The following is an 18,690-nucleotide window of genomic DNA, read 5'->3' as shown; positions in this document are numbered from 1 at the left end:
CAAAAACCAGTCAAGCAACAAAATTGCTAATTTAGGAAAACATATCACATATTAAATTATTAAATGATGACTACAACATTGTTTATTGAAAGAAATATACCTGAATATGTATCCCTTTTAGTTTAAAACATTGTAATCCTCAAAGAAAAATTTTAATACGAAGGTAAAAATGCTTTTTCAAAATTTTACGAGATTGCCGCTTGACTTGTTTTTGAAATTAATGGTTCAATTAGCTCTCCCTGAACCTCAAATAACAGGCCTGATTAAAGAGTACTAATGTTTCATTTTTGAAAATTTGGTTTGCAAGATAGAAAGTATGATTTTTTTAGAGCTATTTTTAATATAGAACATGTGCTATAATTGAAAACAAAAAAATATTTGAGAGAATGCACATTTTGTACTTTACTAAATGTATGTAGTACACATAGTTTGTCCACTTTAAAAAAAAAGTCTTAAACTGTTTAAAATAAAAAGTTTCATTTTCGAGTGCTTGAAAACTGTCGAAATACATCTTAAGTCCTTGGTGTTTGTGATCTATTTTTCAAAAGTACATTAAGAGAGGTAATTTAAAAATTTTAGTCTCCGTTTTTGGTGGACTTTCTCTAAAGCCTCCTGCTTAGGGCTGGCAAGTTTCTGCCGAGGTGGTAAAACCACTGGTAGAAACCAGTTAAAACCGGCATGGAAAAAAACCACTTTCTGCCACATTTGTGGCAGAAATTTGCAAAAACTCACAGAATGCCAAAAAAATTATTGACATACAATGAGAAATGCATGGAAAAATATTTAATTGTTAACAAAGGCACAATTTAATTACAACATTATCACAATTCAATATCAAAAGTTGCATTATTTGGCATTTGCCTCTTAAAAAAGGTGGTTTCTAAAATCTAAACAGTTTCTCAATTTAATATGCGCAAATGAGAAACATTAGAATATTCTTGCAACAAAAGAGCTAGCAGGCAATGCATCAAGGAACAAGCAATGTTAAACTGGACAACCATGTAGTAACTGGGGTAGTGCAGGGTGGCGACAGATCAGGGAAAAGTCAGGGAACTTTATTAATCAGAGAAAAGTCGGGGAAATATCGGAATTTTGAAAAAATAACAAGAAATCAGGGAAAATTGAAGTTTGAAGAAAATTTTTTTTTGCTTTACAAAATTAAGTACTTTTAATTCCCTATGCACTTTCCGCCAATTATCTGTTCAAAAAAAAGTAAAATTAATGAGGTGCGATTATACCCTGCCGCATATTTGTGCATCTTTTTTCCTCAACGTCAAAGTATTGAATCTTACTTATTAACCACAGGATGAAATTCCTAAGATTGCTTTTGTGTCTGTTAGGATGTTTATTTTACCTAGCTTGAAATTTCCTTTTACGCTTTCAATGCTACGTAAAATAAACAACCATACAGGCAAAGAGGAAGCCTTCAATTATGCCTTAGCTCCTTTGCCTTTATTCCATTGTCTTGAAGTAATTAGCGTACTCTAATCACGATTTCAAGAAGAAAACTTTGGTTTTTGAATTAATACTATAAAAGCTTAAAAGTTATTACTTCTTCGCGTTTTTAATTTAATTGCTAAAATTGAACTTTCAATTAAAAAAACTTTGTTTTTTGCCGTTATACTATTTGTTGTCACCACAGATTATAAAGCTTTTCTTTTCTTCAGACTTTAGTGATTCTTTAATTTTATAATCAAGTTGTATTCCTCTTTTATATATTTTAAAATTAACTAATTGCTTTTTTTTTTTTTTTTCTTTTCCTTTCCCTTGCATTTCAAAGTTATTTGTTACAAAAGCAATCTAAGATTTTTTCTTGTTACATACTGAAATCATTTGAAATAGAGTTAACTTGTGTACTTAAGTAAATGTCTTTTTTTTTTTTAATTATTAAAATGCTGTATTCATTCATTAAAACCTATGTTCTTGATTAGAGAAAAACTCCCTATGAATGGTTGTCAAATGGTTTCATCTGTTTTGCATAAATATGTCAATTAGTTATAAAAGAATAACTACATCTATTCTTTCACTATTACTTGTTATTCTTGCAACAATTATTATACTGTTTGAAAATTTAGTTCAAAATAATTTCAATTACTTTTTAGTTCTGTCATAAATACACATGTTTTTAAAAGTAATTTTAATAGTTTCTTAAAATTCTTATGCTAAGTGGTTTCTGGAACTAAAGTTTTTTTTTTTTTTTTTTAAAGTTTTCCATATTCTTTCCATGTATAAAAATTTAATATACTGTTTTGTAGGTTGTTCCCCCCCCCCCCCCAATTGTCTTTTTTTAACCATTTTATTTAAAAAAGTAGCATCTTTTTAAAATATATCTTTATTTCAACAATTATACATAACTTAAAACATTTAAAATACTGCATTTTATACAAACATGCTATGGATTTCAAGTAAAGCAAAGAAAGAAAACCATTATCATTGGTAACGTAAATCAGGGAAATTTGGTGAACTTAATCAGGGAAAAGTCAGGGAACTTTTTTTCATAGTTCCTGTCGCCACCCTGTAGTGGTAAAAATTTGTCTGGAAAGAAAGTTTCGAGAAATGGCACCAATTTGTTCTACAAAGTTTTGACATTAGGTACGAAATCTATGTTAATATTGGCAAGTAAAATTTCTGCCCTTTCTTCTTGAAGCATATGATAATTTTAATCACAAGCAATTTAAATGAAACATATATTAGCAAGCAAATTATAATTAAAAATGCCTGTTTAATTCTTCCTCTTTCCTAAGCACTCATATCGTTTATCGTCCTTTGTTAGAATAATCCAAATATTATGAGCATCTGCAATTGAAAAGTTCCCTTTCCAAATTACATCATGCGCTCTACAGGGGTGATTGTGTTCCGGTATTTTACCGAATTTCCGGTATTTTCGGACGTAGTTCCGGTATTTTTATGTCCGAAAATACCGGAATTATGTTTTTTTTTTGTTATGCTTTTATCTCCCTACCTCCGCAATTTTTTAAAAATTATATAATACTCATCAAATATACCTGCAAGAGCCTTAAGATGGACACCTATCCCTTAAGATGGACAAATGTCTAGATAATTTTGTATATAACCCATTAAAATTTTAATCAAATGTACACACACTATTTTGACTCTGACTATTGAATTATTTAATACTACAGCATAGGTGCACTTAAGTAATAAGGGCCAAAGATCCCCCCCCCCCCCCCTTCTCACTTTGAAACTTTCAGGTATTTTTTGATACACTCACAATCACCCCTGGCTCTAGCATAGGATTTTATTTTTTTAAATGATGAAGTGAAGTTTACTAAAGCAAATATCAAACAGTTTTTAAGTTTAATGCTATTTTAACCTTAAATATGCTTGTATATTTATTATTATTATTTATTTCAATAGTGTATTTATTTTCTTTAAATCTGAAAGTTATTAAGCATCTTATTGACCACTGCAATCAGGGTCATTATTTACAGAACCTGCAGTTTCAAATAGTGGCACTCTTAATCTCGTGTTTCTTGATAATGCCGTCACAGCAAAACTTAAATGAATTTTGAAATTATTTTTGATTTTTTTTTTAAATTATAGATTTACTAAATGGAGTCTTTATTTTTAAAATATTGCATTTATTGTTGTTTTAGGTCTTTGGTAATCTGATTCTACTTACTGCTCACTATTAAAGATTAATTTTGAAGTTTTTAAAGTGTAGTGTAAAAGGTTATGTCTAATGTTGAAACTTTTATGTAAACTGGAATTGAATCAGCACTAATTATTTTGTTATTGTAAAAAAATTCACACTTTTAAATAGTTCTAACTTATGCTTGAAAAAGATTTGTTTATTCTTGCAAAGTCCTTGAAAATGTTTTCCAATTTTATGTATGAGCCATGATCAGGGGCATGCACACGGGGGAGTGGGGAGGAGGGACACTTGTTGGCCCAAGCCTGAAGGGGGCCCAATATTTTTAAAATGAGAGGTGAAACATAGGGTTAAACAACATGGAGCGGGACCTAGGAAAGTCAATTGTGACAGGCCCCAAAATTTCTGTGCATACCCAGGCTATGATACAGGAAGTAATGTATTTACAGGGGAATAAAGCTTGAATTTCATCCTCTCCCCACCCCCCAAATGAATGTTGAGTAATTTTTGTGGCTTTTCCACATGTGCATCTGTGAGAATTACAGGCCGAGGAGTTAGTCACCTTTCTCACCTTTAGTCACCTTTTGAAAATTTGGTTACTTTTAGTCAACTTTTGTCACCTTTGTCACCTTTCTTGAAATGTGTCGTAGGATTTTTTTAAAAAATAATTTAATCCTTGAAAAGTATCTGAATGATAGCTTTAACAGTTAAAGTAATTAAAAAAGTAGCATTAAATATCCCCCCCCCCCCTGCCCATCTTGTTGTTGTTTAAGAAAAATAGCTATGCTGCCAGGAAACCAGGGAATTTTTTTTATTGCCTGCAATTGCACCCTATGAGCAGAACCACTCTTTCTATCCCCCTTCGACTGTCAGACGCATTTTCTGCAAGTCTTGTCTAAGCGCCATTTTGTTTCCTATCGTGTTTCTGACCATAGAGCGTTGTTGGACTAAAGTTCAGCTGCGCAATTCCTTTCTGCACCTTTGTTGAGTGAGCAATCATCGAATGCAAGTTGTCTTCTGTGTTTATCAAGTAACATTATCTGGAGTCTTTGAATCTCACGGAATTCGATTTGAAAAAGGGGTGATGGGTTAAGGAGGCGTGCCTCGATGTCTTCTTTGAATGCGGAATAGTGAAAAGTTTTGACTTGCATTTATAGTTTCACTTTGTGTTTGCACAGAAATGGTTAGTTTGGGTTCCATTTTTGCTGTGCAAATGCGAAGTGAACTTGGTCTGTGTAAACATTTCCTTTTTTGGTGCGTCTCGGAGAATCTCCGAACGTCTTTTTTATTAGGTTTCAACCCTTATTATGGCTAGTTCCAGTAAAAATAAAGCTTTTAGAAACAGATGCTTTCCAAAAACTTTATTTTATGTAATGGTCATTCCTTGTCAATTCTACCAAAAAAATGGCATTTTGACACCTACCGATACGAATTTTGATAAAACTTGGTGAGTTTAGTCCTTTAATGTAGAAAAGTATCCACATCATTTTTTTCTTCTCAATCTGGTTTAGTTTTCATTTTACAGCCAATCGAAATTTTGAATATTTAGTATTTTCCAAACTATGACGATTCTGCTCGTTGATTGAAAATAATTCATATTTCATTTATTTTTCAGCCAATTTTTATGAAAATTTACACTAATATTAATGAAAGTATGAGGATTTCAGAAAAAAATATAAAAAAATTCTAAGTAATATTTTAAAAGTAGAAAAAAATTATTTTCATAATTTTTGCAAAAAGCATTGAAGCATTTTTAATAACTTGATTTAACACTACATTTTTTACCTCCCATGGACATGCCATGGAATATTTTCAGAGCTTGCTAAAAAAATAAAAAATAAATAAAAACAAGAAAGAAAAAATTATGAACATTTTCAGGGATATGAAATGATACTTTCAGTTTCATACTTCAACATTTTATTTTTGCATAGTAAGTACAATTATCATTTTGTTAAAGTCTGATTTTTCAAATTGGTTCTCTCAGTTATTCTCTATTGTCAAGACTTTCGATTTAATATTTATGCTTTGTATTTACTAAGAAAAAAGAAAGAATGCTGATAATTTTTCAACAAGCTAAAAAAAGAGAAAAAAACAATACTAAAAATGTGATTGAATAATATAAATTATATGTTCAACAAATGCGTCATCTTGCTCTTTACTTCACAATTTCAAGCTTTATTATGTTGATTAAATATATTTACAGGTTACAGTCACTGAAAGTTTTTGAAAATGTCTTAAAATTTTTATTTTACTACTCCTAGCCCTATAATATTCATTTCCAAAATTGTAAAGAAATCTTCACAAAAAGTATATAGGCTATTTGGGTAAAAATCAGTAAAAAGGGATAATCCTTTTCTGTTTTTTGAGTTCTTAACAAAATGCTTTTGGTCACCTTTTAGTTACTTTTTTGTCACCTTTTAGTCACCTTTGTTTTCAAATTTGTCACCTTTCTCACTTTTTTCAAAGGTCATCAGCAATCCTCGGCCTGGAATTAACATATGAGCATTATATAGCCAAAATATCTATTTTTACTAACCCCTGAGTTAATTATCACAAGTTTTCTCATGACTTCTGTATGAAAGTAGATGTATGTATGTATGTGTTTGTGTGTAACTTGCAAAACTCCAAAACAGTTTGCTATATATATACAGTGAAGCACCGTTTACACGTTTCACTTTCATATGTTTTAAACATTTACACGCTTTTTAAATTGGTCTGCATAGTCCAATACATATTAAAGTATACCTATTATACTTTTTTTTTTTCATTTATACGCTTTTTTTCTGCAATCCCTTCAAAAATGTATAAACATTGCTTTTCTGTATATATTTTCTATTCTAGAATTTTATGTCCTATACTATATCACGTAACAGGCATATATATGCATGCAAGTGACCATTTTTTATGCCCTAAAAAATTATCAAATTATATATAAACTTAAATCTATTTATCATTTTAAAAAAACCATAAAATGAGTGTATTAGTAAATGCCAATGTTTTTCAAATCATTCAAATGTAAACGAAATCTTTAAACATCTCCGTACACTATAAAATGTACTAGCATAATTTTCAACAACAAATGCCTCATATACTGTGCTCTTTACATACCTTTATTATCTTTAATTTAAATGGGTTTAATATAATGGGGGCTTTAAGTGCTTAAATTTATTAGATTTCTTTGCTATTTACACGCTATGTTTTCACACATATCTATGTGCATATGTAAATTTGAAATGTCTCTAAAAAATATATTTCCATTGTAGAATGAAATAATTCTGTGTATTAGTTTGAGTGTCCATTTGTTTTTGTACTAATACATAACTGGCCAGAAGCTGTTTGTAGTAATATATTGTTTGTATTCTAGAATGTTTGATGTAGGTGGTCAACGGTCAGAAAGGAAGAAATGGATTCATTGTTTTGAAGGAGTCACAGCTATAATTTTCTGTGTTGCTTTAAGTGGCTATGATCTAGTGTTGGCTGAAGATGAAGAAATGGTATAAATGTTTATAATGTAATACTGCCTTGGAAGGTAAAGTGCAGTATCTGCAGAAATGAGGTTTTGAGATATTTGAAAAATGCCTTTCAGATTCCTACTATCAATAGGGAAATGTTGGAATTTGACAATAATTCGTGCTTAATTTTCAGCAGAAAGCAAACTTGTAAAATAAAGTCTAAGTACAATAGGTGACAAAAATTCAAAATTTTCAATTGCTGCACTTTACCTACCCACAGCAGAATAGTGACCCACAAGTCTAGCATTAGTCTGTATTTACTTTATTTATACTTGTGTTCATTTGCTCTTTTGTTAAGTATAAATTTGGATATATATTACTTTTGTACCTGTTTTTTTTTTTTTTTTCTCTCTCTTTTCTTTTCTTTTTTTTTTTTTATTATTTTTTTTATTTATTTATTTATTTTTTTTTTTTTTCAAGTGTCCTTAATCTTATTTCAAATGTAGTTTTTGAACTTTTTTAAGTAATAAGTAGTACCCACCCATTTCTCAAATTTATTTATTGTGTTATTTTGAGTGTTCCCTAAACAGTCCTTAAAAACTACTTAATTTTCATTTTTGAGAACCCTTAAAATACCTAAATTTCAATTTCCACCCTGTAATTTTCTTAACATTTCAAAGTCCCTAATTATAGTTGCTTCTAATTTTTAAATCTGTTCTAACATATAGGTTCTGAAAAAAGACAATAACAGTTTTCAATAATTTTAACCATTTACTTCCTGGGAAGTTTCAGCCTTCATACTGGAAGCATTTTTAAGAAATCGGTGCTCATATATATATATATATATATATATATATATATATATATATATATATATATATATATATATATAGCTTGTTATTAGGATTAAAGATTGTCTAGAGTTAGTATCACGACCAAAATTTTGAGTAAAAAATCACTTATGTCAGAAAATAGTTTATGATGATATCTAATATTGTTGCTGATTTTAAAGGAATTTAAAATTTATAATTTCAAATTAACATCTTTTGTGAAGCTTTATTGAAATTATTTTCTGTATTTTATTTTCAGAATAGGATGATAGAGAGCATGAAGCTTTTTGATTCAATTTGCAATAACAAGTGGTTTGTTGAGACGTCTATTATATTATTTTTAAATAAGAAAGATTTATTTGAAGAAAAGATTACCAAATCTCCTTTGAGTATTTGCTTTCCTGAATATACAGGTAATTTTTATATTCTATCCTGGGACATGCGCTCGACCATTTTTAATTTTTTTGAAATTTATATCCCTAAAAGCTGCATATGAAAGATGTTTAAAACCACTTTTATTTTTTCTCTTAACTGGTCCTTTGATTTTTTTAGAGTTCATCAAAAGTGGTTTTCATAGTCAAAAATGGGACTTATAGGCCTTTGCATTTTAGCCAAAATCTATTTGAATTACATTTATGGCAGTTAATTTGTGATTTGATGTTGAAATGCATAAGATTTACAGTCTACTGCAGTCTTACATGCTGAGTTATGTGGCTGTAACTTAATAATTAAAATAATGACAACAGGTTAAAGTTCAAGGTCAAATGTAACAATTTTACTCATTTCAACGAAGGATAACTCAGGTAGGGGACGGAAACACAAAATGAAATATGGGAAAAACTAATCACTGGAACCATGCTAATCTTAATATATAAAAATCTTCTGTGCGGACGTTTGTCACCATAAGGCTTTTAAACAGCTGGACCGATTTTGATCAAATTTTCTGTGGGTAATTAAGTTGTGGCAAGCATGGTTTCGAAGCACGATGGATCGAATCGGAAACGTTTTCGTTAATTAATTTAAACATTGGATGGTTATATCTCCAAAATGATGAATAATTATTTTAACCTATTGTTGAGCGAGAACTGAAGTAAATATTTTACCCGTTGCCAAAGAACAATAGGAAAGCCAGCTCCGCTTTTTGTAATGAAATTTCCTACTGTGATGTCTTTTGAGAATAGATAAAATGTAGAGAGAGAGAGAGAGAGAAAGATAAAGAGAGAGAGTGAAGCCTTCATTTCTTAAAAGCAACGATATTCGTAATATATTTTAAAGTAAAGTACTGCAAGGTTCATGCAAAATGTGTGTTCTGTCGTCGTAGTTGAACCATGTGACCGGTTTAGGTTTTCCTAACCAAATGATCCGAAAGTACTGTACCTAGCAACATTTGTTTATCGGCTGAAATCCGTCTGAGTTTTGGAACCAATGTCAAGAATACTTTAAGGATTATCTAATTAATTAGTACATTATAAAGGAAAAGATTGTGAAATGTAAAGACGAAGCAAATTTTATTTTCGTCCAGATAAATTACAACTGGGTAGTTCTGTACACAAAAGATCAATGGAGTGGAAGATCTTTATCTTTGGTGGAAAGAAAAAATTAGGCAATATATGAAGTTTAAAAGGTTTTTGTTCACAAGTTCGGACCGCTAATTGGTTGGAGTTGGCCTGGCTTACTGATTGGCTGGATTACAGAAACGTGGTGGCTTGGCGACTTTGGCTATAAACAATGGAGTTGCGTGATCATTTGTTTACATTTTAAACCTACTGTTGATGTAACTTATTGTATTTTTTGTTTATTTGGCAAAATATTTCAAATTGCTAAGAATTGTTTTTCGTTTTTAAAGAGTTTTTAGTCATTTTAGTTGAAGAATGTTTATTTTACATCGGGAGGGGGGGGGGAGGGATGATTTATTTTCGTTTATTCAGAGAACTGTTTTTACCTTTATCATTTTTCAAAACGATATCCTTTCGATTGTTTGATTCTTTTTCATATGGGGGATGATGTAGGGGAATTTCCCGTTTGTTCTAGATGGGTAGTTAGATTTTTACACTTGATATCTGAGGACGCTTTTTATCCTTTGAGTATGGCTGAAGGAACAAACCATCAAGTACGGGAGAAAAAATAGTTTATAAAACAACTGCTCAGTGGGCATTAGATAAATCAAGTTGTAATAAATATAGGCATTCTGACACCATAGCAGCTTAAAATATTTTTTTTACTTATTTTTTCAACGGAACGGTTCAAACACTTGATAGTTTATTAAAAAATTTTAACTTTTCAATTTACAAAGTTTGAACAGAACAGTGTCTGTCGGGTCCTCTAGTAATAATATATAACTGTTGCTGTGTGTTTGTTTACCCTTTATAGATTACAGTCCCTCAAAAATTGGAAAAATGACATTTTTAGACCCCTGTAAACCAAAAGGGGATGGAATTAAAAATAAAATTTCTTGGCCAATTGAATGTTCCATTACATGTTCTATATATTGTTTTGTGTATTTGATTTGTAGAAAAGATACAGGTCTTTGAAATTGAGTAATTTTGCTGGTTAATTCACACTATAAAACAGAAATTAAAAGTGTGAAAACTTCATTGCACCTTCTTAAATTTATGTGTAATGGGCTCTATATAATATATTATACTGAAATAAGCAAATTGTATGCATAAACTAAGACACATTCCTAATTTGATACTTTGAAACTGTACCAGTACCAAGACAATGACAGGGGTCTAAATTGAGTGATCAACACAAGCTATGTAATAACTTTTTTGACAGTAATGGGCATTTTCTTTTGATAGTCGTTTTAGTAACTCTCGATTCTTCATACCTATTGCTAGTGAACAATAATTTTACTGTGATACTATTTAAATAGGGTTGCATAAAGCAGTGATTAGATGTATTGGGAATATTATTTGCAGAGTCAAACCTTTCTTGCAGCACTTTTTCAGCTAGTTTAAAAAACTGAGTACTCACAAGGATACATGCAATGTTTAGTAGCAAAAATGCTGAAGATATACATATCTGTAGGAATTAAAATGTGACTTCTAGTAGTTCTTTGCAAACTAGTCGTAGTATCAATTCTTTTTATGGTTCCTCTAATTCCGTTACATTGTTCATTACCATGTGATATTGCATAGAAATGCCATTCAGCTCTCGTTAACATCCATTTCATGATCACATAAATTAACAAAGTTCTTTCTATTTTTGTAGTGTATTGGAGTATTTCAGTATGCCACATACTGTGTCACCACCAGAATTATAGTACTCTGTGTGAGTTCATATTCTTAAAACTACACTCAAGCAAGAAATGAAAAATGCTTTTTTTTTTCCCTTGCATAGATAATGTTTTTCATGTGTTCAGGCAAGTTAAATGAGTTCATGTTCAGAGAATATGTTTGTATGTATTGAAAATTTGCGTGTGTAGATTATCAGTATAATCTATAAATTAACTACTTAAGCTGTCAATCAAGTATGAACTACTCATTCATGTCCGAATATTTCTAAGTTATCAAATTAAAATAATTATTTTTATGCTTACAAAATGTATTTTCAGTATAATATATTATATAGAGCCCAATATACGTAATTTACGAAGGTGCAGCGATGTTTTCACATTTCTTATTTCTATTTTAGTGTAAATTAACTAGCAAAATTACTCAATATCTAAGACCTGTATCTTTTTTACTAACCAAATACACAAAACAATATATCTAACATGTATAGTTTTTGAATTGAATATTCAATTGGCCAAGAAATTTTTCTTTTAAATTCATCCCCTTTTGGTTTACAGGGGTCTCAAAAATGTCATTTTTCCGATTTTTGAGGGGCTGTAGTCTATAAAGGGTAAGCAAACACACAGAACAGACACATATTCTTATTAACGTGGTTCTAGTGATTAGTTTTTGCCATATTTCATTTTGTGTTTCCGTCCCCTACGCGAGTTATCCCCCTTTGAAATGAGTAAAATTTTTACATTTGACCTTGAGCTTTAACCTCTTGCCATTAGTTTAATTATTAAGTTACAGCCACCTAACTCAGCATCTAAGACAATCATTTTATGCACTCCAGCATCAAAGTGTAAAATTAACTGCCATAAATGTAATTCAAATAGATTTTGGCCAAAATTCAAAGGCCTAAAAGTCACATTTTTGACTACAAAAACCACTTTTGATGACCCCTAAAAAATCAAAGGTCCAGTTTACAGAAAAACTAAAAGTGGTTTTAAACATCTTTCATGTGCAGCTTTTAGGGATATGAGTTTCAAAAAAATTTAAAATGGTCGAGTGAACCCATTTGTTGAACCTGCATGGATTAACCCTCCTTTTGATAAGGCCATTTTCATTCATTTGTGCAATCTGTATAATATACAGTTACATACCTATAGGGTGTAGCCTCTTTGTTGAACTTAAGAAATCCCCCCCGTCACCTCGCTGGGAAGAAAGATTTTTTGGTGGGGGGGGGGGCATTTTGACTAATTTGACATATTAGGAGACAGTATTGCAACTTTTTTATTCTTGTTTTCTTTTTTGAAATAATTTTTAATGATGCCCAATGTTGCTTCTCTGTAGATGCATACTTGAATTTTATCATTCGGTATGATTGGGATTTCATTCTGCAAATTGGGAATTTTCGCCTTCCCAAACATTTTAGTTCTCCCTTCACCATTTCACAGAAATTCAATAAAATAGATTATATTTACAATTAGATAATAAATATAAATAATGTATGTTCTTGAACCAAATGAGAAGAAAAATTTTTCAGTCCCATTTATAGCAATGCATTTATTAATTTTTTCAAAACAGCTTTAACTTTAAATAGAATTTGTTTCAAAATACCAATGAAATATACACTAAACGTAATTTTTACGTTTACTAAAAGAAAGAAAGAAACCTTCACCTTTTTTTTTTAATAAAAATCAAACCATTTAAATAATTATATTTTAATTAAGAAAGCAAAGCAAATATGAAATGCATTGCTAATCTGAAATTAGCTTTTAAAAAACGACCATTTGCATACAGGCAAAATAAAAATTCTACATATTCATTAATTGAGGCCTCCTATTGTTTTGTTCAAATAAGACATTTTTGCTTACATTATTTATTGCAATGAGAATAAATATATATATACTTAACATAAGAGAAACTCTATACACTTTTAATTTATGTACTTACTAGAGGACCCGACAGACGTTGTTCTGTTTAAACTTTGTAAATTGGAAAGTTAAAAAAATTTCAATAAACTGTCAAGTTTTTGAACCATTCTGTTGAAAAAAATAAGTTTAAAAAAAAATGTTTTAAGCTGCTATGGTGTCAGAATGCATATATTTATTACAACTTGATTTATCTAATGCCCACTGAGCAGTTGTTTCATTAACTATTTTTTCTCCCGTACTTAATGGTTTGTTCCTTCAGCTATACTCAAAGGATAAAAAGCGCCCTCAGATATTAAGTGTAAAAAACCAACTACCCATCTGGAACAAACAGAAATTACGCTGCAACATCCCCCATATGAAAAAGAATAAAACAACCGAAAGGATATCGTTTAAAAATATGATAAAGGTAAAAACAATTCTCTAAATAAGCGAAAATTACTCCCTCCCCCCTCCCGATGTAAAATAAACACATTCTTCAACTAAAATTACTAAACACTCTTTAAAAACGAAAACCAATTCTTTGCAATTTGAAATATTTTTCCAAATAATCAAAAAATACAATAAATTACATTAACAGTAGCTTTAAAATGTAAACAAATGATCATGATACTCTATTGTTTATATCCAAAGTCGCCACGCCACTACGTTACTGTAATCCAGCCAATTAGTGAGCGAAGCTGACTCCGACCGATAAGCGGTCCGATCTTTTGAACGAAAACTTTTAAAACTTCATATTTTGTCTAATTTGTTCTATCCACCAAAGATAAATCTCTTCCACTACACTGATCTTTTGTATACAGAACTACCCTGTTGTAATTTATCTGGACGAAAATGAAATTTGTTCGGTCTTTAAATTCCATCATCTTTTTCTTTAATAATATTCTAATTAGTTTGATAATACTTAAAGTATTCGTGACATTGGTGCCAAAACTCAGATGGATTTGAGCCGAGAAGCAAATGTTGCTTGGTACGGTACTTTCTGATAGTTTGGTTAGGAAAACCTAAAGCACCGATCCGGTCACATGGTTCAACTATGACGACAGAACACACGTTTTGCATGAACCTTCCAGTCTTTACTTTAAAATTTATCTCGGGACCTAAAATCGTTGCTTTCAAGAAATGAAGGCTTCACACTCTCTATGTTTTATCTATTCTCAATTGACGTAACACAGTAGGAAATTTCATTACAAAAAGCAGAGCTGGCTTTCTTATTGTGCTTTGGCAATGTGTTAAATATTTATTTCAGTTCTCGCTTAACAATAGGTTAAAATAAATATTCATCATTTGGGAGATATAATCATCCATGTTTAAATTAATTAAGAAAACATTTCCGATTCGATCCATCGCGCTTCGAAACCATGCTTGCCACAACAATTGCACACAAAAAATTTGATCAAAATCGGTCCAGCCGTTTAAAAGCCTTATGGTGACAAACGTCCGCACAGAAGATTTTTATATATTAAGATGTTGAAAAACACAATTTTCTTAATAAACAGCATTAATAGCACATTCGCAAAACGTCATCATTCAAAAAGCAATCAAGATCTGTCTACTTTGAAAGTTTTAACATCATTATTAAACTGTAAATGATATTATCTCTTATTTAACTTTTAAAATATATATAAACTCAAAAAATGCACTAATGAATATAGAAATAATGCTCAACAAACCAATGTCTTACACATTGACTACAAGTTTTCTTGCCTTTTAAATTATGTTTTGTGATATTTCTTCTCGCATCAAGCGACAAAATGTCCCCTCCGCCCTCCCCCCCCCCCCCCCCCCCCCAAAAAAAGGAATCATGAGGTATAGAACACCCTCCATCGCTGCCCCCTGATATACAAATTGTGTATAGAAGTCTTGAGCTAACTCACTGAATCGGAAAAGTGTTGTGGCTCTTTTAAAAGAAAATTTACTTTAGTTTATTTTTTGTTACAATCAGTTAAATAATATGAATTATAATGATTTTTTAAAAAGTGTAAGAATTGGAGGTTGATTTCACAGAATGTTTTTATTCTCTCTAAAAAAAATTTTTTTTTGACAGATCCTGATCCTGGTATTTCTAAAAAAAACATGATTCTTACGTAACAATCAAATTCTAACCCTAAAATTGTATGTTGCTTCAGAATTGAAAGTATCTAGTTAAATTAAATCAATATTTACTTGTTTACATTTTTTTTCATGTCATGTTTTTTAAGCATTAAGCATGGATAATTGTGTTCCAGTTTTTCAGCGGAATTCCTTTTTGTGTTTGTGTCTTAATACCAGAAATCTATTGTGCTGTTTTCTCGCCAAATCTCACATCTGCAAAAAAAAATTTTGCTGACAGTTTTTAGCTTGCTTCAAGTTTTTGGGGATAATGTTGGTAGCTTAATTATGTTTATTGTGAATTTTTTAAAAATTCCTTGTTTTACTTAAAATAAATTATTTTATTTGTCGTATTTATATTTTTGATGCCTTCAGTTTGAAACTTGCAATCTCTCAGCATCTACTATAAGAGCTGAGTGTTTCTCACTATTAATGTCTACTATTCTTTGGTAAGAAGCAAAAAAGTTTTGAAATTTAATTTATTGAAGTCATAGTCATATTAGACATAAAATCACAAAGTGCAATATGGTTCTGATCTTTTAATATGTTGTTTGGGTTAGTCAGGGAAGTGTAGTTTTCAAAACCTGTGCGCGCTGGGTAACTCATGTCATTTATGCATCATATCACATCAGTTGGTCAAAAGACATATAAGCAATGCATTAGTGTATCTCATTAACATATTTCTAGAGATAATGCTATTTACCTTCCCACGGGGCTGTGGGCAGGTAAACAGCAGTATCTACAAAAATGGGTTTTTGAGATATTTGAAGAAATACGTTTTTGATCCCCCACAAACAATAGTAAAATGTTGTAATTAGACGTTCCTTTCGTGCTTTATTTTCAACATAAACCAAATACGCAAGTTTGTACAATTAAGTTTATATAAAAACAGTTGACAAAAATGCAAAAAAAAAAAGGAAAAATTTGCAGTTTCTGCAGCTCGTCTTCCCAGGGCAGAATACTAGCCTATAGGTTGCTTTGTAATAACTGTTAACATTTGAACCATGGAAATTTCCGTATACCTAAAACCGCGGGCAGGGGTCAATTTGACCCAAAGCTTAAAATGGGTTCTTTGATGTTTAGAAAGAGGTAAAAAAAAATATTTTTGATGAACAAGAGTAATACTAAGATTATACAATATAATAGTAAGATAAAATTCTCTCCCATTAGCTTTAATCATTTATTCATTTCACTTTGTAGTTTAAATTTCCTCCCAGAAGTAGTTTTTCTGCTATTACATTGTCCAGAAAAATTAGATACGGTATCTTCATTCGAGGAAATATTTTCTTCATCTGAGGGCACATATTCATCATCGCTGAAAACAACTTCTTCATCATTATCGTTTTCGGATTCATTTTCCGATAATTGTTGCATATATTCAAGGGCCTCGCCATTTGTAACAAAAGTTCCAGATTTTATTTCATCTAGATTTGAGTTTGACAACTTTTTTCGTTTATGTACATATTGTCTTTTCCTCCTAGAAATAGTTTTTCTGCTAGTACATTGTCAAGAAAAGTTAGATAAGGTATCTTCATCCGAGGAAATATTTTCCTCATCTGGGGGCACATATTCATCATCGCTGAAAACAATTTCTTCATCATTATCGTTTTCGGATTCATTTTCCGATAATTGTCGCATATATTCGAGGGCCTCGCTAACTATTAATTTACGCCTATTTCTTCCAGCCATTTTCACATCAGATCAATTTTATCTCCGTGTAAACAAGGCACCAAAAAAATCGAACAGACTGGTACAATTAAACTATCCAAGGCAATGCGAGAACAACCAGTTGTGAAGTCATAAAAACCGGATGTGCTCCAGTTCACCACTTTCCCTTCTAGGCCTAAACAAAAAACATCAGAAAGAAAACATTCCTTGAATACACTAACCAGAGGCATTTTTCCCACAGGGAACAATAACGTTAGGGGGGGGGTCTGCAGCACTTGTTACAATTACTGCAAACGCCCCCCCCCCCCCCTCACCTGCACTTCTGTTATCGGTAACAATTTACTGACCTTGAAGTATTGTTCTGCTTTCATCTGGAAAATGGAGAGAGGACTGAAAAAGCTTTTCCTATTATAGGAAACATTGAACTGCAACTTTAGTGCTTGTGATAATAATGGGGTCAAAATGACCCATTCCGCGGTTTTAGGTATAAGTATTAAAAACAAAAAAGTGGTTAGTATTTAACATATCAAAATTTCACAGATTATTATTGGTATAAAAATAGGAAAAGTCACGAATATTTTTTCAATTTCGTTCGTAACTTTTTGAGGAAATCTGAAACAAAATTGCTTTTGGGTCAAAATGACCCCATCTGCGGTTCTAGTGTTAAACAATTTAATGAGGCATTTACACAATATTTTGTCTTTATGAAACTCTTTGTATGTGAGAAATGTGTCTCATCTATCTATCAAGAGCAATCACAATGTATGTCTTATTTACAAACATCAATGTATATTGAAATATTAGTAGTTTTATAACATTACCCCCCCCCCCCCCCATTTCCAGACTATCTCTTGAAAACTTGGCGGTTATTTTTTCATTATGTTATCGTCATCTCTGGTTCAGCCATCTTCCATCTTTGAAGAAAAGGGGACTTATCAAAAGACAAGTGTCAGTTAGAACAAGCTTAACTACTGCCCTGTTTTGAATGCATTTTTTCTCCAGCCACGCCTTTGAGTCGAAAAATCTGTCTCTTGATGAAGACAAAAACCAATGCTCAGTGTCACAGTCAAAGGTGAAGAAAAGCCAATTCGTTCTCTTGTATGCAAATAGAATTAGCTCCATGGATTTTTGTAACCTAATTTTTAATACTCTTTCAGTATTTTAAGATTTATATAACAGGATATCTGGTAATTTTTAGAAAATCATTTTGTTCTTCTATTACTGTATTTATTATAAAGACATATAAAAAAAATATTTAACCCCATAGATAATTGATTAGCTTTTTTTATGAATTAATTTCTTATAAATTATATGATTTAGATTTAAAAAATCGTGAGAGGAAAAATTTTGCAGTTTAAATTCCCGCAAAAAAGGTTGTTTAAATTAATTGCAGGTCATGATCCCCCCACTTCTCTTCTTTACACCTGGTACACACTAGATTTGTGTTAATGGGCTGTAATGTATGATTAGTAAAATTCCTGAAGAGAGTAATAAGCACTTTTTTTATTACAGGAAATAATACCTATGAAGAAGCTGCTTCATATATCAAAATGAAATTTGAAAATCAAAACAAACGAAAGGATACCAAAGAAATTTACACGCATTTTACTTGTGCAACAGACACTAACAACATACAGTTCGTTTTCGATGCTGTCACCGATGTCATAATAAAAAACAATTTAAAGGATTGTGGCTTGTTCTAGTGAAATGACTATCATAAGTAAGTATTCCATACATCTAATTTTGTATAGATCTCCAGTTTTATTTAGCTGAAAGAGCTTCTTTCAAGTTGTACAGTCAAACCCTTGATTAGGCATGTGAACTTTGGCATTTTATGCTTAATTTTTAGTGAATTAAACATTTATTTTGCATCCTGTGTAATTG

At 30.9% G+C, this 18,690-nt stretch overlaps 1 protein-coding gene across 1 annotated transcript in view; it reads left to right on the top strand.

The window, feature by feature from the left end:
• The window catches only part of LOC129229212 (guanine nucleotide-binding protein G(i) subunit alpha), a 67,846-nt gene that overhangs the window by 46,272 nt on the left and 2,884 nt on the right, over positions 1-18,690 (top strand). The window contains exons 6-8 of the mRNA XM_054863473.1: positions 6,978-7,107; positions 8,155-8,308; positions 18,319-18,526. Of these exons, the coding sequence (XP_054719448.1) occupies positions 6,978-7,107; positions 8,155-8,308; positions 18,319-18,509 (475 nt within the window). The 3' untranslated portion in view covers positions 18,510-18,526. The remainder of the gene's footprint in view (positions 1-6,977; positions 7,108-8,154; positions 8,309-18,318; positions 18,527-18,690) is intronic.

Source organism: Uloborus diversus, chromosome 9 (genome assembly GCF_026930045.1).
Source record: "Uloborus diversus isolate 005 chromosome 9, Udiv.v.3.1, whole genome shotgun sequence".
Lineage (NCBI taxonomy): Eukaryota > Metazoa > Arthropoda > Arachnida > Araneae > Uloboridae > Uloborus > Uloborus diversus.
This window is presented reverse-complemented; position numbering and strand designations above follow the sequence as displayed.